Source organism: Hypomesus transpacificus, chromosome 4 (genome assembly GCF_021917145.1).
Source record: "Hypomesus transpacificus isolate Combined female chromosome 4, fHypTra1, whole genome shotgun sequence".
NCBI lineage: Eukaryota > Metazoa > Chordata > Actinopteri > Osmeriformes > Osmeridae > Hypomesus > Hypomesus transpacificus.
Window position 1 is genome coordinate 5,461,219 of NC_061063.1, and position 20,611 is coordinate 5,481,829.

A 20,611-nucleotide genomic window follows, 5' to 3' on the forward strand; every position below is an offset into this window, starting at 1 on the left:
ACAGTGGAATCAGGCAGACATACAAGAAGGGGGGGGGGGGGGGGGGGGGTAAGGGAAAAAAAGAGAAGAAAAAAAAAGAAACGGGGGGGAAAAAAATCGGTGAATCTGAGGGTTCGGGCGGATTTGGACTGAGTTTCCGAACTGTCCGGCCCAAGGAAGCTCCGGGCTTGAAAGGGAATCGCCTGCACCGGTAATTAACATCGAGCAATTACTCAATCGTTAATTATTTCAGTGTGTTTAGGGCAACTCGGACGAGCAGCCTCATTCCCCTGTCTCGACCGCCGGAAGTCTGCATAAAGCTGCGTCTCGCACAGGGCTTTCCGCGTCGACGTTTTTTTCTCTGTTCGTTTTTTTTATTCGTGACTTTTTTTTTATTTTTTTATTTTCTCAGTGAGACGAACGGGGAGAGGGATGGAGGCTTAGGCATTTGGACATTTATGTTCTGAAGCGCAAGTTTTATTCTCATGTCATGACATATCAGTGAATATAGGCCGCATTGTAGCAACCTAGCGAACAAAAGCTGAAATTAATGGAGGCAAGTTAGCTTGGTAGCTACGTCCAGCTACTTTCACAGTTCCTTTAATGTGTTGTTGACAGTTGTTGGTAAACATCACTATCAGCTGTGTTGTCTATGGCAAGACTGGTATGAATGCGTTTTTAACGGTTTTGGCTAGGTTTCTATAAACGTTCACAGCAGTGTGCTTTCCATCAAAATGGCTATTATGCAACCTTTGCTAGAAACTACCATTGTACACCGAGCATAATTAAATGCCATACAACGTTACTCAACTGCTTGCAATCTGTAATGTAACGTTGCATGTTTTCTGGAATCTGCGTCGCACATGTTTTTAAAGGCTATTTATGTCGTTTTCACTAGGCTATGAGCACGTTACCAATAATGGCAGACAATGTTGAGAGAGGGTCGGCTCAATTGCATGGATAAGATAGAAAACTATCATAACAGCTACATTCATCTATATCAGCTAAAGCCTAAGCGTGTAACAAATGCCATCTCAATAACTTTGTGCATGTGGGAATAATAAACTAAAAACCTGTACAATGGATCTCGCGCCATTCCTTTAGTGGGCGTTCTAGAAGTCCAAGATTGCCCACATTCTATCACAATGATAGCTTCTGCATGTTTCCTTCATCCTAGTGCGTTACACAATCACATACTATGCTACGCCCCTACCACCACAGAGACAACAGACACGTATATGGCAAAATGCATGGTTGATCTAATCTACAATGAAAGCTAGTCTATTACCTATAATCTTGGGCTCTGTAACTGAAAGATATTGAGCTGTTGATCCAAGCTCAAGAGTGACTTTGTGTCGACGTCAAACCAGTTGAGATCTCACCTGGGTACTGTCGATGACAAAGAAGCCTGCCAAATACTCTGGTTGGTTGAGTCACCCTGGGGGTAGATTTCTTATTTGGGTGATGTGTTCTATAATGTCAGGCTACCTCTATCAATCGCATATAAAGTCATTTTGAAAATATTTTTAAAATCCCATCTGGTTGAAATGGGCACCGTCTTCCCTGATGCCAGATGAGGGGGTGTGTCTAAGTGTGTTGCTTTTCAATTACAGAAATAATGGAAGATTCCCATTTCAACTCATCATACTTTTGGTCCCCCGTCCCTACAGTACAAGGACAGGTAGAAACCTTATTATTGGACGTCTCATGAAATACACATGTTGTCATCGCAGTTTAAAGACAACAGTACCTGTTTGCTCTAAATGATAAGCTTGTACCTATAGGCAAAGGAGGGCTAAAACATCAGAAACTGATGCACATGTAAACTTGAATACATTGGCTGTCTAGTCCACTCAAATGATCACCAGGTCCTCTCCCCACACTTTTCGCCTTTTCAACCCAACTTTTCACTCCTCATTTTCCTTTGACATCTCACCCATGTTTGCTCTTGCTATTCCTGTTCCCCCCCCCCCCTTTTGGCTATCATCTATCCTCCCTCCCTCTTCCCTCGATCACTTACTCCAGATAGAGAACGCCATGTTCCTGAACAAGATGAAGGATCAGTTGGGACCGGAGAAGGGCTCTCCCTCCTTCTCCCACTCCTCCTCGTCCTCGCACTACCCTGCCGCTGCACACACCGGCCCTCAGGGTTCCGTTACCATGGATGCGGGGGCGGGAGTCAGGGTGCCCAAACAAGAGGGGGGAGGTGGACCCTCAATGGGGGGTGGCGGGGGACACCTGCATCAGCCACACACCTCCCAGAACATCACAGTGGTACCTGTCTCCTCCACTGGAATCATGACCGCAGGTGAGTAAAAAAAAGTAAAAAACACACACGGTTAGTCTGTCTGCCTGCCTGTGTGTGGTGTGTCAGTGCTGAGTTACATGGCTACATGGTGACATTTGTTTCTCGCAGTGTGATTCATGTGCCATAATGTCTGCTACATGTTCCATCTCTCTCAAACATTGTTTCCCCACATATCATTTGGTTAAGATTGTGTGTTTGTGTGTGTCTGTTCATGACGTGTATGCATGTGAGTGTTTACAGTCCTCACTAGGATGGTTATGCAGGTGAGTCATGGTCTCTCTCTCCCTCTCAGCGGGGCTAGTGATAACCACTCCCCAAGGCACACTGGTCACCCCTCCTGCCTCCACACAATCTTTCGGATCCGGACCCCACGCCACCACCATGATAGTGTCCGCACTGCACCCCACAAACACAGGTAACCACCTCTGACCCTCAACCCTTGGATCCCACCCCTTCCCGACCGACTTTTGACTCCTGGAGCCCTATCATAAACCAACTATGATCTCCTTCATGTGGTTCCTGGTGTGCCTGAAAGCTGCTTATTAAAACTTGTCATACTCTTACACACACACTCACTCAAAGACACCCACACACTGCAGCACGCGCTAACCCCCTGCAGCACGCTGAGAGCAACCATTAACCCCTCATCCACCCCTCGCTGGGATGGCGGAACGGAGAGAGAGGAGAAGAGAGCTAGTTAGCTAGCTCCGTGTGTTGAGTGTGTTCTGCTCTTCTCTCGGTTTCTGTCAGAGAGCAGCCAGCACTCTTCTCTCTACTACTACAGCCACAGTGAGTACCCACCCATCCCTCCATCGACCCATCCCTCCATCCCCACTCTGCTCCACCACTGCCGCACTCAAAGGACCTAGCTTAGGCCCGCTCATCACCTCTCCAGCCTCTGTCATCTCATCCAAACCCACTGCGCGCTCAGCCCTTGACTAGTCAGACCTGGAGCTAAATCCAAGAACGAAACCAAATGCTCTTCATAGGATACTTTCAATATTTGACGTGTGCTCATTGGACACAGGTCTGCTTGAGTTGTTCGATCAGTCTAATGGTTCTGCTGTGGACTGGTGCTCCTATAGAGATCTTTAAGACACACTTCGCCCCTCTTGGAAGTATGGTTTCTGGTGTTTTTAATGTCAATACTCTTTTGTCTCCTTTGTTCCTCTCTCTTCCCCCTCCCCCATCTTTCCTCCTCCTCTTCTCTCTCCCATTTCAGACAAGAAGGATGACGTGGTTATCCCCCAGGTTGTCATGCCGACCCCAGGGAAGCGGGGCAGGAAGAAGAAGTCTATGATGCCCCGCGTGGGGGCTGCCCTGCCACCAGGGAGCGACGCCTTGATCCTGGCACACCTGGCAGCTGGCGGGCAGGTGAGTGACGGCGTCACGAGGGATGCATGCCGCATGGTCAAGGAACAGGAAATGGGGGGGGGGCGAGAAAATAAAATGTAGGAAATGACATTCAAGTTACCTACTGTTTCTCTCAGCACCACTCTGCCGACCCCTACGACCTGTCTAATGACGAGGATGACCACGGCAACAAAGATGGGACCAAATCTTACAGGTACAAGCAGAGCGGGCTTCCTCTTCGTCATGGTTACCAGTATCATTACCTGGTAACTTACATCATTTGGGCTCCTTTTCTCTCTTATTTTTTGGGTGTTATCGGCTCTTTCTTTTTATCTCTCTCTATCTCTCCCTCTCTATCCCTCCCTCTCTCACTCTCCATCCCCCCCTCTCTCCCTCTCTATCTCCCTCTCTATCCCTCCCTCTCTCCCTCTCTATCTCTCCCTCTCTATCCCTCCATCTCTCCCTCCCTCTCTCCCTCTCTATCCCTCCATCTCTCCCTCCCTCTCTCCCTCTCTATCCCTCCCTCTCTCCCTCTCTATCCCTCCCTCCCTCCCTCTCTCCCTCTCTATCCCTCCCTCTCTCCCTCTCTATCCCTCCCTCTCTCCCTCTCTATCCCTCCCTCTCTCCCTCTCTATCCCTCCCTCTCTCCCTCTCTATCCCTCCCTCGCTCGTCTCCGTCTCCCAGGTGTCGGATGTGCGCGGTGACCTTCTTCAGCAAGTCGGACATGCAGATCCACGCCAAGTCGCACACAGAGGCCAAGCCCCACAAGTGCCCGCACTGCTCCAAGTCCTTCGCCAACTCCAGCTACCTGGCCCAGCACATCCGCATCCACAGCGGAGCCAAGCCCTACACCTGCTCCTACTGCCAGAAGACCTTCAGGCAGCTCAGTCATCTACAGCAGCACACACGGTACGAGTCACCTGGAATTCTGCTGGGTGGGGGGGGGTGGGGTTGGAGTGGTTGTGTGTGTGTGTGTGTGTGAGTGAGTGTATAAGAGAGAGTGAAAGGGAGAAAAGAGACAGAAGGTGTGTGTTCTCATCGGTGTGTGTAGACGTTGGGGTGTGTGGTCGCAGCGTTCAGGCAGTTCCACAGATGAGAACTCAGGAGCTGACAGTCATCCCAAGTCTCCCAATAGTCATATTGAGCAAAACAGGGCATGAAGTTAGATGTGTTATCTCTGTCTGCTTACTGTGTTGAAATGCTATTGTCGTGTTTGCTGTAATCCGTCCTCTTTCAGTCTACTTGTCTGCCCGCCCATCTGCTTGAATGGGAATGTATTTCTCCCTCCTCTTTCATCCCTCCATTCTCTCCTCTATTCCTTCCGTCCTCTCATCTTACTCTTTCTTCGGTCATTGGTCCATGTCCTCATCCCCTTCATGTTTTCTCTCTCATCCTACTCAAAACATTCCATTTGGGGTCCTACAGGTGTAGGCTGTTAGATTCAGTTTCAGGACAAGCGCTCACTCATTCACTGACTCACACACTACCTCATCACTAGGTTAGGCCACACATGACAACTAGTAGGCCCCCTCAGATGGAGAGAAAGAAAGAAAGAGAGAGAGAGAGAGAGAATAAAGGGTGACTGTGCCTGCTGCTGTATGTTTTCTGTTCTGTGTTTCTCAACTCAGACACAGCAACAAAAAGAGCACACACTACCTCAATCAGTCAGATTGTCATCGACCACAAGAACAAATATGTAAACAAGTCTCTCTCTCTTTCTCTCTCTCTCTCTCTCTACCCCCCCTGTTAGAAACCACACTGAAGGCAAGCCCCACAAGTGCCCCCACTGCTCCAAGTCCTTCGCCAACTCCAGCTACCTGGCCCAACACATCCGTATCCACAGCGGAGCCAAGCCCTACACCTGCTCCTACTGCCAGAAGACCTTCAGGCAGCTCAGTCATCTACAGCAGCACCACAGGTAACAGCAGTGAGCCCCACACCTCTGGAGCTCTGTAGAGCAGAGAGACAGCTCTGTAGAGCAGTGAGACAGCTCTGTAGAGCAGAGAGACAGCTCTGTAGAGCAGTGAGACAGCCCTGTAAAGCAGAGAGACAGCTCTGTAGAGCAGTGAGACAGCTCTGTAGAGCAGTGAGACAGCTCTGTACAGCAGAGAGACAGCCCTGTAAAGCAGAGAGACAGCCCTGTAGAGCAGAGACAGTTCTGTAGAGCAGTGAGACAGATCTGTAGAGCAATGAGACAGCCCTGTAAAGCAGAGAGACAGCTCTTTAGAGCATTTAGACAGCTCTGTAGAGCAGTGAGACAGCTCTGTAGAACATTTAGACAGCTCTGTAGAGCAGTGAGACAGCTCTGTAGAGCATTTAGACAGCTCTGTAGAGCAGTGAGACAGCTCTGTAGAGCATTTAGACTGTTCTATAGAGCAGTGAGACAGCCCTCTCCTCATCGTCACCACCACCTTCGTTTGTCCAGCCTGCTCCATTTTGATTTGTTTTCCTTCATTGCCTTTCCTTCCTCCGTCTTGTCTATTGCTCTATAGTGAAGAAGAAAATTGCCTTACTATGAGGAAGTTTTTAGGTCACACGTGGTTTCTGGGAAATGTAGTTCATAGGTACCGTCTGTCATCTTTCCAGGATCCACACTGGTGACCGACCGTACAAGTGTGTCCACCCAGGCTGTGAGAAGGCTTTCACCCAGCTCTCCAACCTGCAGGTACTGCAGCACAGTACCACAGAACATCTTCACAGTCCTTCCAGACGCATTCAAAGCCTTGTTACAGTCCAAAACTTAGATATGGTTATCATCCCCTCGTTGAGTCTAAATGGTATCAAGATGATAACATATCAACTTAAGGTAACACATGAAAGAAATAACCTATTGCTTTCCACCCTCCACCAGTCTCACCGCCGGCAGCACAACAAAGACAAGCCGTACAAGTGCCACAACTGTAACCGTGGTTACACAGACGCGGCCAGCCTTGAGGTGCACCTGTCCACTCACACGGTCAAACATGCCAAGCTGTACTCCTGTGGCCTCTGCAACCGCTCCTATACCTCGGTAAGCCTGCCAATCAGCCGCCACAGACCCACTCCCAGCCTGCCAGCCACTCACAGGGCCTCCCTACACCTGTTACAAAGACCAGCACATCCAAACACCACTGGTGTTTCATCTTCTACAACTACACTTGCCTACTTATCTACACCGTTTTCCATGTATGGAAATTGATTTAATTTGATTTGATAAGGTAAATCCTCAGAGGAAGGGGGGTTTTAGGAAGTGTCTCATAATGGGATGAGGAGATTGTGTTAGGTTTTGAAGACTAATCTTTCATGTGTACTTCTTCCAGTAGCTGCATTAGTAGTTAACCTCAAGGTGACTACAGAGCTTCATGAAGCTACTGTCTCTGTAAGTGGCTGTGTTAGTTAGAAGCTAGAATGTTAGTCAGAATTCCCTACTGATGGATGAAGTTAATGGTAAAAGCTTTTAGTTGACAAAGAGGTTGCAGTTTCCTTGTGTAACTGACAGCTGTGGATTGGATATTTACATGTGCATTTGTGACCATAGCCTAGATGTGTGTCTGTCTGCCCCTCCAATGTCCAGTCTTTAAAAGCTGCACCCTAGTAATGTTTTTCATCATACTGAGTGTAGGCTGCAATAAATTTCCCAGTCTAGCCTGAATGAATCAGAGCGTCTCTCCCTCCTCAACCTTGCAGGAGACGTACCTGATGAAGCACATGAGGAAGCACAACCCAGACCCCCTGACAGTGGCGGCAGCCGTGGCGGCACAGCAGGCCCAGGGCCAAACCCCTGGAGGCGGGCGGGGCAGGGGCCGCGGCCGGGGTGGGGGCAGAGGCGGAGGAGGAGGCCACGGAGGGGTGAGTCAGGTGCCGAATCAAGCCAACCCCAACCCACCTCCAGTCAGCTACCAACAGACAGAAGGCGTGTCGTGTCCGTTTGATTTGCACCAGTACAAGACGGTGTCTGCGGGGGAGATCCAGTACAAACCAGTTAGCGTGGCTGAGCTGGTGGCACACAAGGACCTCTGTCTCACTGTCTCCACCTCGGCCATTCAGGTGGAGCACATGAACTCCTAGATGTTGAGGTGGAAGGTGGAAGGGTGGTAAGGTGGATGGACAGACCGAAGAGGAGAGCAGGAGAGAGGGATGAACAGAGCAGATTGGAGGGGTGCAGGAGAATGACAGAATGAAGGAGAGGAGAGACAGAAAGGATCACTGAGGTGGATAGGACTAAAGTAAATCCAAAAGCGACACTGCCTTGGAGAAGATAAATGGACAATGGAGGTCCTAATCATGTAATCAAGATGAGCCAAACAAAGGGGGGGGGGGGGCAAAGAGACAAAGAAAAGGATCATGGGCTCTGGTTTAATGTCCAGTATTGAACGAATGAGACAGACTGTTCTAGAATGCACTAAAGGAAGCAGAGGGAAAGGATTAGCTTAATCAAAGGGGGAGGGAAAACGGACAGAAAGCACTTGAGGAAGCCTGTATTTTATCTTTGGTTTTTCCATCATTGTCATGTTGAGTTGTATATCTTCATATGTACGTATTTTTCTACCAATAGTGTAATGTGTGAGCGATGAGGGGGAGCGGCAAGAGAGAACAAGAGAGAGTGAGAGAGTGAATGAGGGAGGTAACGTGCTGGAGAACATCTTTAAAAAATAGGCTTTTGTATTAAAAGAACATTCATTTTCATCATTTTCTATCTTCCACCCAAAAGAATGGTTGCTGTATTGCAGAAGGCCACAGGAAGATGGTAGATGAAATGACTGTCAGGTACTCTTTAACAAGTTGTTTTTTTAAGCCTTTCATACAAACTATTACTACCTTCGTTATAATAATTGTATGCAACTGTCAATGTAATCCCATTGTTATCGCTGCAAGGTTCCTGTAAGTAAGCTATCTTGTACATATATATATATATATATAGATGACTTTTTTCACTCATAAAAGGGAAGACTGGTCTCTGTAAACAAAAAAGAGATATTCAAATACGTATGAAAAGAAACAAAAACAGTTCATAAAATGTCAAGGTTGTGTTCCAGGTCCAGTGCATAACGGTCACGTTTCACAGATTGCTGCATCATTAAATCATATGGATGGGGTTCAAACTGTCATGCATTAGAATGGATTTGATGCTGATCTGGGCTGAAATGGCCAAGAGCCTTGTGTATGTGAGATCCAATTTGTCCATTGAATCAATGGCTTTAGTGAGGTCTTACCAGCACGAAGCAATTGGGAAACTCCAGATCTCCACAAATCTGGACACCGTGTTGGTCTCTGCAGAACTCTGTCTAAATGAGGTATACTTTTGATGTTGGAATCTATGCAACATGACTGCAGTGCAGGCAGATTACAACTTGGCCATTTTACACGGGGGCTATCTCTACACTGCTATCTAATCACGGAGCTGCATTTGGCCCAGCAGGCTCCTGAGTGGCTGGTTGTCTTTATGTATTGTATTTCATGATGTGTCTTTTGAAATAACACATTTCTCAATATTCTTATTAATGTTGTTACTATTGCTCCTACTACAGTCCTTCTAATTATTAACTACCCCAGGTATGCTACACTTGCTGTATATGCACAGTACACATGTTCATCTGGAGAGACAGAGTTTCTTCCTGTATGAATAATAAAGTTTGAGACAGATGCTTCCTGCTACTCCTTCCACCACACGGAAAGAATGAGACAGTACATGTTTTTTGACTTGTGTTTATTTGATATACTTCAACAATACACATTTCCTACAAATCTACAAATGTCTAATATTCGGAGTCTGACTGGAGGGCTAAAAACACAAACAGAAAGAAGCACTGAAGCATATTTATATTTGGCCTGTACTTCTTGTGAAAGGAATCAAACAGCACAGTTTATTATCTGGACAGCCATCTGAGAAATATTTAGCATTGAAGAAGAATCTAACAAGGATACAAAACACCTGCCTTAAAGTATTTGTTCTATTCCTCACAGAACCTATTATGCATTTATAGCATTCCAACTTGGTTGATCGATCAACAATAAGATCAGTATCAAACGTGACAAAGTATGAACTAAAAAAGAATGGTAGGGGCATTGCACAGAAACGCAGTGGCAGACTGTACCCTGGTCAGAGACAGTTAAACATGCATACACAAACTGTTAGGAAGAGTTAGTCAAGAGATGGGTCACAAACCCAAAGAGGCCTTTAACAGTACACTAGTCTGTCTCCCTTCCTGTGATAACTGCTGCCCCAGAATACGTACTGGGGGAAACAATTCTTTAGGGAGATCTCATAGAAAGACAAAACACTGAGAGTTGTTACATTGTGGATCAAATATTTTCATCTTCAAGTTAAATATTTAGTGTTAAATAGATCATGTTAGTATTCATAGTGTTAGTATTTAAATTAATTCCTGAAATTTTGAGGACAACATCTCAACAGTACATTAACTGCACTCCATAAAGCCCACAGATGCTGGGCTAAAGCACAATAGCCCCCCTGGCAAAGTTTGAGCCTTTGGCCGTGCTAGGTTTCTAACCTAGAACAACAATAGCATAACAAAAACATAAAACATTGCATTTGTACATAAAACAGCAGAAAACATGCCTAATGTTGTGTTAACATCAGAATATCTCATTCCAAATACAGAACAACAGAGTCCTGGCTGCAGCAGAAGGCAGGAGTGCAGAATATAAGATGTGTTGAGTCAGTGGATGGTGGTGAGGTAGAGGGGGGATGGTGTGTGTGGAGGGATAAGGCAAGTTTGGACACTTCATAGATACACTGGCTTCAAGTCATTTCCTAAACCATGGTTAACCTGACTCGGTACTGAACAGCCATGAGCCACTCATAGCTGGTAGACTATTGAGGCTCTCTCTTCTCAACTTTCCAAATGGCAGAGGTGTGGAAAGGTGTGATAAACGAGGAACAGATCTTACAATGGGCTAATCCTTTCTCAAAGTGAAATGGAAAACTGCATGAGTCTGCATATGCACCAGATTTGCAAAGATTCTCTCTATGTGAAATCCTGCATTGACGATATACTGTAAACCTTCATGAAATGGCAGCCTGGTTTGTACAATTCACTTGGGAGCCAAAAAAGAAGCATCCTGAAGGCTCTTTTTCAACACCCTGTACCTCTTCAGATGACCTCATCATTCATGGACCTTGGCAGATCCATGAAAGACTAGGCCATATAACGCTGCTTAACACTCCCTTGTATGCTCTCATTATATCAGTAGAGCAATTGTCCTGATTGCACCAAACCGTAGTATAGTATTCTGTGTCTGCGTTGTTTGCAGTGCAAGGATGTCATGACTGCTATAACAGCTTATAAAGAGAAGTCAACTGGTCGTATTGTCCCCCAATGTAAGGTAAAAGAAATCACATCTGTGAGAATGGTTACAGTACATGATCTCTGTGAGGAAATCAGTTCCTTACAACTAACGAATAAATATGACGACTTTGTTTTTACATAGGATAGTGATAAATAGAACAATTCTGTGAAAACAGCAGAACATTTTTACATTAAAACCAAATAAAATCATGTGTATTCATGAGAAAGCACATGTTGTATACAGAAATAAAAAAAAGCATATTCAATAACTGAACCACTCGCGGCATTGGTCAAATGGCACTCATTCTCCCAAGAGACTTTGCAACTGTTAAAAATGATTTCATACTTTGATCGGTTGATTTCACATACATTCCTTTTTGATTAAAGGTCATCACTGACAACTCTTAATAGCTACAGGATGACACTTTTCAAAATCCCATACTGTGATGAGATAAAAAAAATTTAACTTAAAAGCTATAAATCTGGCTAAAACATGTGAAAACTAGATGGATCTTAGGTTATGGATTTGGTCTGGTCAGACCGTTGCCCCTCTGGGGCAACCTCGCTATGACAGAAAGACTGAGGGATGAACTTGCAAAATAAGCTAGTTTTCTAAACTAGAATACTGTATAATAGGTCTGAACTGCTCGTTTGCATGAAACTCGCATGTTAAGAAGCACTTTGGGTTTGGCAGCAAGGCAGTGGACACGGGCAGTACTGGAGGAGGAGAGGATGGACTGACAGGGAGAGGGCAAGGAAACAAGGAAAGGAGAAGGTAGGAAGGAGGGAGAGACAGAGGAAAGAAGAGAAGAAAGATATAAAAAGACAAGGGAGGGCTAAAGACGCATGAGAACAAAGGTTCCAACAGGGCCATGTAAAGATGATATAGATATGTTGATGTGTTCATGTCAGAACAAGAGATATAGTATATAGACTGTGTGTGTGTGTGTGAGTGTGTGTGTAAGGCGGGGACACATATGCATACACAGGGTCCGGGCAGAAATGGGCGGGGCTTCTTGAGACCCTCTTCCCTACGCCTTTTCTCCTCTTTAGCCCATGCGAGTGGTCACCTACATAAAGGAGGGACAGAGTCAGACAGAGTGAGGGGAGGGTTCGGGTGGAGGGATGGAGAGAGAGAGAGATATAAGGGTTTATTGTTGTGCCAAATATTTGGATTTAAATTCCACTGCACCACCACATCCCATTTTCAAACTCATGTCATTGGCTAGAGTGCGTTACCTGGGATATGCTGACACCAGTCAGTTTCTCCACCGTCTCTGGGAGGCGGGTCATGATTTCGAGCACCTCCCCTGTAAGCTTGGCCACGCCCACCTCCCCTTCCCCACTTGAGATCATGGTGATCTTCTGGGCAGCCAACAGGGGCTTGCTGATCTCCTCGGCCATCTGCACAGATGAGGTGGAACACAAAGACAGAAGATAAGAGGCTAGCTCAGGGCATCAGGACACTGGATGATGACCAGTCAGTTCAGTATTCTGTCGTGCTAAGAAAGTGTAAGGACGACGGTAATGTGTGTGGTTTAGGATTTTACAAAAAGTATGACGTTCACAAACATATTAGAATGTGTGTCCCAATACCTAGGTATTTATTAGGACAAGTCTACCCAACCACCCCATGGCCCAGTGGTCTCACCATAGGGATCTTCTCTAGCAGCATGTCCACCATGGCCCCCTCCTTGTACTGCTGGAAGGCCTCAGCCTTCTTTGCCATCTGCTCTGCCTCTGCACGGCCCTTAGCCTCCACTGCAAACGCCTCGGCCTCACCCTTTATCTGAGGCAGGAGGAGAGAGGGGAAAAAGTGGAGGAGAGAGGAGAGAAAGTGGCGGGTGGAGTGGGTTGGTATGTAGGACACCGGCAGGCGGTATGTTGGAGCCTTGCAGAAGGAAACGCACCACACACGGCACTACGGGAGTGCTCTTGTCCTACCTTGATGGACTCAGCCTCTGCCTCCGCTTCCATGATGAGCTGCAGACTGGGGAGGGACAGATGTTAACATTTGACAATTCTCATTTGGCATTTTCCGACGAGAACCTGGCTAGGCTGACCTAAGGTAGGCAGCTACGTATTGTCCTGCCTGCCGGGGGGTGTTCCTCACCGTGTGGCCTCGGCCAGCCTCTCCAGGCGGTATTTCTCAGCCTCTGCAGGCTTCTTGACCTGGGCCTCCAGCTCCATCTCCTTGCGGGAGATCTCCTGCTCCTGCAGCAGGATCTGCTGGCTGCGCTCCACCACCTTCACCTGCATCGTCTCCTCCTCGATGCGCTGCTTGGTCTTGGCCACCTGGGGAGGAGAGGGTGGGGATTCAGAGTCGGGGTGCAGGAGAAAAGAGGGGCTGTTCGGGGTAGATGATGGGATGATGGTCTGTCTCTGTATACCTGGAGCTGGTAGGCCATCTCTGACTCTGCCTTCTTGGTGTTGACTTCGATGTCGTAGGCAGCCTTCTTCAGCTCGTAGTCTCGCTGGGCCTTGGCCATCTGGATCTCGTTCACATACTGGGCAGAAATCTTCTCCTGCATGGCGTGGGCCTCCTAGAGGGATGCAGGGAGGGAGACGAAGAGAGAGGATGAGGAGTGCTCACATATTTAAGGTAGAGAGAGAGAAAGAGAGAGAGATCTTACCCTGATGACAGCGTCTCGTTTGAACTGGGCCTCTCCGATCCGAGCGTCCTTCTGGACCTGAGCAGTGCGAGCCTTACCCAGGGAGTGGAGGTAGTCCTGAACACCACAGAAGAGAGACAGGTGCCCTGCACGTTACATCTGTAGTACATCAATCCATCTCCTCGTCTAGATTTCCATTCATCCATTCTCCCACCCATGTATTTATCCATCCACTCACAAATCTATCCAACCTTCCATCCATCAACTATCTAATGATGTATTAATCCATTACAGACGGATGATGCCGGCCACTATGTCAGCCCCGTCCGCAATGAAGGCTCAACAGCGGACAGCACCTCCACCAGGCGGTCTATCAACTCATCTGTTCATCCATCTCCCCTTACCTTAGCAACAAGACTGAGAAAATGAGTCATAGAGAGGGAGGGATGGGATGTGAACAGTACCTGGTCGTCATGGACATCTTTGAGCGTATAGCTGACCACGCTGATGCCCATGTTGACCAGATCTGAGGAGGCCACCTTAAACACCTGCTCAGAGAACTTCTTGCGGTCTTTGTAGATCTCCTGGAGAAAGGTAGGGTGGAGAAAAGAGCGGTCGGTTGGGGGCCGGGGAAAAGCCCAAGATCATCCGTGCAAACACATGGCACACATGCTCCGGCGTGTGCACAAACAGTTTGTTTACCTCCACAGTCAGGTGTGCTATGATAGCCCTCTGGTGTCCCTCCAGTGTTTCCAAGGCGATGTGGGAGATCTCACCTTCTGACTTCCCCATGAACATCTGACAGGCAGCGGCCAGCATCTGCTTGTTTTGCCCCTGTATCTTCATCTGGAGGTGTGAAGGGGTGTGTGGGGGGGGGGGGACTCATCAGCAGGTAGTAGTAGCTAAACAAACAAGCTATCTGCTATCTACTGTAATGAATAACCATTGTCTCATGAGTTAGAAAGTGAGGGAAAGTCAGAGTTGGTCATTTGGAGAAAGAGATGGAGAGACTGACAAATAAGAAAGGGACCAAGTGACAGACCTGAGCGATACCAGTGACTGAGATGGGAACTCCGTGGCGTGTGTACACTTTATCACTCTTCACGTTTAGAGTCAGGGTGTTCAGAGAGATCCTGGAGAAATGAAAGACGGCGTGAATGGGTGAGGGATGGAGAGCGGAGAGGTAAGTGGGTATGAAGAAAGTGGGTATTTATGGGATGAGTGTGGTAACCCCAGTGATTGTGCTGAAAGCATACCTCTGGATCTGTTGGATGCAAGGAATGACAAACACTCGACCTCCAGCGATCATCAGAGGGGGTGAGCGGCAAATTCCTGAACGCGAGAGAGAGGGAACTAAATATTTGTCCTTCCAGTTTCTAAACTGGACTGTTTGATTGCTCACAATGAGGTATTTTACCTGACACCACCATTGCTTCGTTGGGGCCACAAGTGTAGAACATGGTGCCTATGAATAGTAAACTGGAAAAAGAGAGTATATCGCCATCATTGGCGAGAGAAAGATTTTTTTCACCCATTCCTTGACTCTGACCACCAAAATGGTGTTAAAAATGCACTTCTGATCCTTGATCTTCTGCAGTATTTTCTATATTCACTATTTGTACGTCATTTTAAATAAAAGCGCCTGCCAAATGAAAAATACATCTTAAAATTGTTAATGGTAAACGTGGCCAGTAAAGGAATTATGAAGGAGACTTCGTCTTAAGCTTTAATGATTGACTGAGGGAAATCAATTCAATTAATGGTCCTTCAACGTCACCGAATGGCACAAGACGTAGCTGCAATAGGAAATGACACAGGATTTGGAGATACATTTCAGGAGTTGAAGTAGACCAATAGAACGCAATTCAATTGGTATTCCTCCAAAACCACTTTCCATCCTTGCGCGTTAATCATGCTTTTACAGGGCGGCCAGCTCTCTAACAGGGACACGGGCAGACGCCCACGTCAGTCCTTACAAATGCCCCCTCATAATACAATGTATCTACATTGAAGAATAGCTATAGCTTCTTTTAGTACTAGAGTTACTGTTATAAACACACTAGTTTACATTTCATAGTCTCAATAGCTTTACAAATGTTCCATCGTGCATGCAAACTTAATTTCAGAGGCTGATCTAATCAGCCTAGATATTGCGCAGCATTTTGAGCTAGCTTACATGAGCTGGCTAGCTAGACACTATACTATCTGATTCTGAGCCCCGGTCATACCATAGCCCACCCATTAATAAACATTGTGGACCCAGTAGCAACATATGCAGCATTTTATTCGAGAGAAGTAGAGTAAATATTGAAAGACGTTTCTCACCGGTTAGTGAGTCGCTTTTTTTCTGCAAACAATCAATGAAATGCCCATCAATTGGATGACTAATCTTTGAAAAACAGTCTTGTTTCGCCTGTCGTCCCGTTAGCTACCCATATGATGGTAGTAGGCTAACAGCATTGAAACTGCTACCCATCCCAGTACCCACCCCTCTTCGGCAGGTTTGGGCGCCACCTCGTGGTGGGGATTATTAAAAATTGATTTCTTAAAAGTGCGCACTAATGACGGGAAACACGGCACTCCCTCTCTTCTTCCGGTCCGTGCCACAATCGCAAAGAAACCCTTTGCAACATTTTCGCTAAGCCAATCATTACAGGGGTTCTTAAGACCATAGCCAATCAACAATCGCTTGCCTCACTTGTCCCTCCTTTCAGAACTATAAAGCCTTTGTCCCGCCTTGCGAAAGTGCATCCGCAGATTGGCACACACCGACTTCACTTCTGTAGGTCAGCTGCATTGGCATATACAACACCGTACTTCCTACTTGCATTCTGTTATAATAACTGATAATCATGAGGGAGATCGTTCACCTCCAGGCCGGACAATGCGGTAACCAGATCGGCGCCAAGGTAAGAATTTGGAAGAAAGATGGATGGAAGAAGTCATGCACCAGGCCTAGAAATAGCCTGCAGTCTTATTAGATCAGATTCAAAAAAGCGGTCTCACATTTTGTATTTGGACACTAACATTAAAAAGACAATGAAATATAGGATACCTTAAATTTCAAGATGGCAATCGAGTTTTTGAATAGACGTAAAAGAACCGCATGAGACTGATCTCATTGAAATCCAAATGGTAGGGGCGTGTGAGCGACATTTTACCATGCTCATTGTTCGCGCCATTGTCTTTTATGAAATGTAGTACAGTCGAAATGCAAACATTAACTATAAAAATGGACGTCGACGTAAAACTGTTAACTGTCATCGTGATGTACGCATTAATCTTCAAATCAAATAGCCGAGTTTGTGGCCTATATTACCTACGTATGTCCTGTTGCGCATGACATGGCTAACTGCGCACAATAAATCCGTTGTAGACTACGCCCGTGTTTGGCGCGACCTTTTTGTCTCGGCACCGTCTGATGGAATCTTGGTCAATAAATTGTGGGGGTTGGCGACGATTTGTTGTCCCGAATTTTGCCCACTTTAACTCCCAAATGTGATCAAGCTAATTGATCTCAAGATATTAGAGCCATGCGGCTTTAGATGCGAGTGATGACGCAGCTCGGCATTTGTTTCTAGTTGCAGCCAGCTAGATCAAGTATTTTGGGGTGGAACCGGGGGGAGGGAGGTGGCGCAGACCCACAAATATAAAGTACTGCAGCAAGAAAGCAATTTTTATATTCGAGTAAAATAAACCATTTCGCCATTATGACCTACTTGCAAACCAGCATATTAGCAATATTGGTTCTCACTACTTTCAAACCAGCATATTATAAGCGATATCGGTTCTCACTACTTTCAAACCAGCATATTATTAGCAAAATAGGTTCTCAGTAATTACCAAGTATACCCTATGAAAGTATAGGTGACCTTTTGGCGTGGCATGAGATAGAAACGCAAGTCACTGCGGAGGTGGTGGAGGAAGGGATGAGAAAAGGGCGGGGGGGGGGGGCGCAACTCGGATGAGGTCATCTTTTATAATACAATTGTTAATTATAAATGGTAATGTCCATTTACTTATTTTCAAAAATACTTAAGTTGCCTACCATATAAAGGCCTTTTTTCTAATGTGTAAAAAATAAATATATATATTACAATGGATTAAATGATGAATAATTTATAAGACTTACTGAACGTACTTACTACTAATAAACACATTTCATTTGAAGATGGGCTGGCATGCATGGGCTGGCCATCTTTAAACCCAATCCTAGTAATAAGGGTGTTAGATTATTGGATAGCCATTGTGTAGTTCCTGACCGTGGCTATGGGAGTAAAAAAAAAAAAAAAAAAGACATTCCCCCTCCAGATTGGGGTCGGTTATTGAGTTTGTGTGACCGTCTGTGCCAGGCCCTTTACACAGTTTGGGCCAATGTCTCACCCCACCATGTGTGGCCTGGTCCAGTGAGCTTCCAGTGCCTGTATGGCTGGATATGTTTATTCCATAGAGGTGTGCCCTAGTGCATCCTGCTTCCGAGCAAAGGGCAATTTACATGGGTTAAGTGTGACCGAGTCTGACCCATGATTACCTTGTATAGTGGAGCTTGTGCCATAGCACAAGGGCAGTGATTATGCTACCTTCACTCCTTCTTGAAGAGGTATTTAAGGGAGGGTCAATCTCTTGCAGATGTGATTTAAATCATGCTGCTTGGGGTCTTGTGACACCACATAGACTGAGGGCCAATTGTGTGACTGCAGCATCACTGGGCAAAAAATAAATGTCTACCAACATGCACTGGCACAAGTTACTGTCAATGATATTATATCTTTATCAGTCTGCTTTTTACCTGCTGAATTTTTCTAATTGAATTTGTCTTGTTGCAGTTTTGGGAGGTGATCAGTGATGAGCATGGCATCGATCCCACAGGAAGTTATCATGGAGACAGCGACCTGCAGCTGGACAGGATTAGTGTCTACTACAATGAGGCTTCAGGTACCTCACACTCCTTCTAGAATACACAGGATCAGTGTTTTACTGTGGCAGGCTTCGGTCACCCAAGTGGTATTGGCCTGCAGTACTGAGCGTGTTTTTTTTTTTTCTGTAGGTGGGAAGTACGTCCCAAGAGCCATCCTGGTGGACCTGGAGCCTGGTACCATGGACTCTGTCCGCTCCGGGCCCTTCGGACAGATCTTCAGACCTGACAACTTTGTCTTCGGTAAGAATGGGCATCAAGCACATAAACGGGCACATTGTGATCCATGAAGGCCTGGCTAGCACAAGTTACAATTGCATTTTCTCCCTTCCTCTTCCCATAGGTCAGAGTGGAGCAGGTAACAACTGGGCCAAAGGCCACTACACAGAGGGGGCTGAGCTGGTAGACTCAGTTCTGGATGTGGTGCGGAAGGAGGCTGAGGGCTGCGACTGTCTCCAGGGCTTCCAGCTCACCCACTCCCTGGGCGGCGGCACTGGCTCTGGTATGGGCACCCTGCTCATCAGCAAGATCCGCGAGGAGTACCCCGACCGCATCATGAACACCTTCAGTGTGGTGCCCTCCCCCAAGGTAAGCTCAATTTGTTGTCACTTCTTGGATGAGGCAACGTGTACTCTTTGAACGACAGTAAGACTATCTTTCATCTACTTGTGCCATTCATACTTGATATGATACACCTTATTTCCCCCTCACCCTCAGGTGTCTGACACAGTGGTGGAGCCCTACAACGCCACCCTGTCTGTCCACCAGCTGGTAGAGAACACAGATGAGACCTTCTGTATTGACAATGAGGCTCTCTATGACATCTGCTTCCGCACACTCAAACTTAGCACGCCAACCTACGGTGACCTCAACCACCTAGTCTCTGCTACCATGAGTGGTGTCACCACCTGCCTGCGTTTCCCCGGCCAGCTCAACGCCGACCTCCGCAAGCTGGCCGTCAACATGGTGCCCTTCCCCCGCCTGCACTTCTTCATGCCCGGCTTCGCCCCACTCACAGCTAGGGGGAGCCAGCAGTACCGCGCCCTCACCGTGCCCGAGCTTACCCAGCAAGTGTTCGATGCCAAGAACATGATGGCGGCCTGCGACCCCCGCCACGGGCGCTACCTCACCGTGGCGGCCATCTTCAGAGGCCGCATGTCCATGAAGGAGGTGGACGAGCAGATGCTGAACGTGCAGAACAAGAACAGCAGCTACTTCGTGGAATGGATCCCCAACAACGTGAAGACCGCCGTCTGCGACATCCCCCCACGTGGCCTCAAGATGGCAGTCACCTTCATCGGCAACAGCACGGCCATCCAGGAGCTGTTCAAGCGCATCTCCGAGCAGTTCACCGCCATGTTCCGCCGCAAGGCCTTCCTCCACTGGTACACCGGCGAGGGCATGGATGAGATGGAGTTCACTGAGGCCGAGAGCAACATGAACGACCTGGTGTCCGAGTACCAGCAGTACCAGGATGCCACCGCAGAGGAGGAAGGCGAGTTTGAGGAGGAAGAGGTTGAGGATGCCTAGAGACTGGAACACAAGCAGGAGAAGAGGGTGAAGAAAATTAGAAAATAAGAAAATCAAGACACAAAAATGGCAAAACGGACAAAATGACCAAAAAATCATTAAGAATGTAGAAAATGAGTAAGGCGAGGCCCAAATGCATTCCCTGATATGAAGGTTTGAATCCTTAAAATGGCTGGATTGGTTTATGGAAGAGCAAACTGGTAGAATGTGCATGTGATGAAAGGTTGGGAGGATGAAGGGTTGGGAGGATGAATGTACAGGACAGGAGGAGGGGGATCAACTTTACATGACCAAATAAATCTTGCCACAGTATTCATCTTACTGACTGTGATGTGTCATGTATTGTTCTGTCTTAACTCCACAATGATTGGATTAAATTTAAGCGGATCTTTAAGAAGGTTCGAGACCCCGATGATGGAAACCAGCGTCTTACTCATATTATCCAATGTTAATTGTTTTTTTCATTGACTCATGTCCCATATAACTTAGTGTGCAACTTACAAAATAACACTACATCATAGGACCTCTTACTCCTCAACTTGTGGCTCACTGACCTTGAGGTGAACTTGATTTAACTTCTCAGGCACATTGGACTGGTTGTATAGCCCTCATACAAGTGCGTAC

At 46.8% G+C, this 20,611-nt stretch overlaps 3 protein-coding genes across 7 annotated transcripts; 2 read left to right on the forward strand and 1 right to left on the reverse strand.

The window, feature by feature from the left end:
- Window positions 1-52: 52 nt before the first annotated feature.
- On the forward strand, window positions 53-8,073 carry znf384a (zinc finger protein 384 a). 5 transcript variants are annotated; one of them, XM_047018658.1, is made up of 12 exons: window positions 53-190; window positions 1,593-1,660; window positions 2,005-2,287; window positions 2,580-2,702; window positions 3,038-3,076; window positions 3,510-3,661; window positions 3,778-3,854; window positions 4,326-4,550; window positions 5,392-5,559; window positions 6,228-6,306; window positions 6,493-6,651; window positions 7,308-8,073. In XM_047018658.1, exons 2-12 carry the CDS (start codon window positions 1,598-1,600, stop codon window positions 7,686-7,688), a joined length of 1,749 nt encoding a protein of 582 aa, XP_046874614.1. In that variant the 5' UTR covers window positions 53-190; window positions 1,593-1,597; the 3' UTR covers window positions 7,689-8,073. The 5 variants fall into 5 exon arrangements, with proteins under 5 accessions (XP_046874614.1, XP_046874618.1, XP_046874615.1 ...); XM_047018659.1 differs by lacking the exon at window positions 53-190 and adding an exon at window positions 199-535; XM_047018657.1 differs by lacking the exon at window positions 53-190 and adding an exon at window positions 543-1,402.
- Window positions 8,074-8,101: 28 nt separating this feature from the next.
- Window positions 8,102-16,011, reverse strand: flot1a (flotillin 1a). Its single transcript, XM_047018694.1, has 13 exons — window positions 15,868-16,011; window positions 14,960-15,021; window positions 14,799-14,874; window positions 14,585-14,675; window positions 14,245-14,388; window positions 14,007-14,126; window positions 13,564-13,659; window positions 13,321-13,473; window positions 13,044-13,225; window positions 12,875-12,920; window positions 12,582-12,719; window positions 12,170-12,334; window positions 8,102-12,000 (listed from the first exon to the last, which is right to left on the reverse strand). The coding sequence occupies exons 2-13, from the start codon at window positions 15,000-15,002 to the stop codon at window positions 11,980-11,982; spliced, it is 1,275 nt and encodes a 424-aa protein (XP_046874650.1). The 5' UTR covers window positions 15,003-15,021; window positions 15,868-16,011; the 3' UTR covers window positions 8,102-11,979.
- Window positions 16,012-16,272: 261 nt separating this feature from the next.
- On the forward strand, window positions 16,273-20,397 carry LOC124466807 (tubulin beta chain-like). The gene is made up of 5 exons (XM_047018687.1): window positions 16,273-16,451; window positions 18,369-18,477; window positions 18,590-18,700; window positions 18,801-19,045; window positions 19,175-20,397. The coding sequence occupies exons 1-5, from the start codon at window positions 16,395-16,397 to the stop codon at window positions 19,985-19,987; spliced, it is 1,335 nt and encodes a 444-aa protein (XP_046874643.1). The 5' UTR covers window positions 16,273-16,394; the 3' UTR covers window positions 19,988-20,397.
- The last annotated feature ends 214 nt before the right edge of the window (window positions 20,398-20,611 follow it).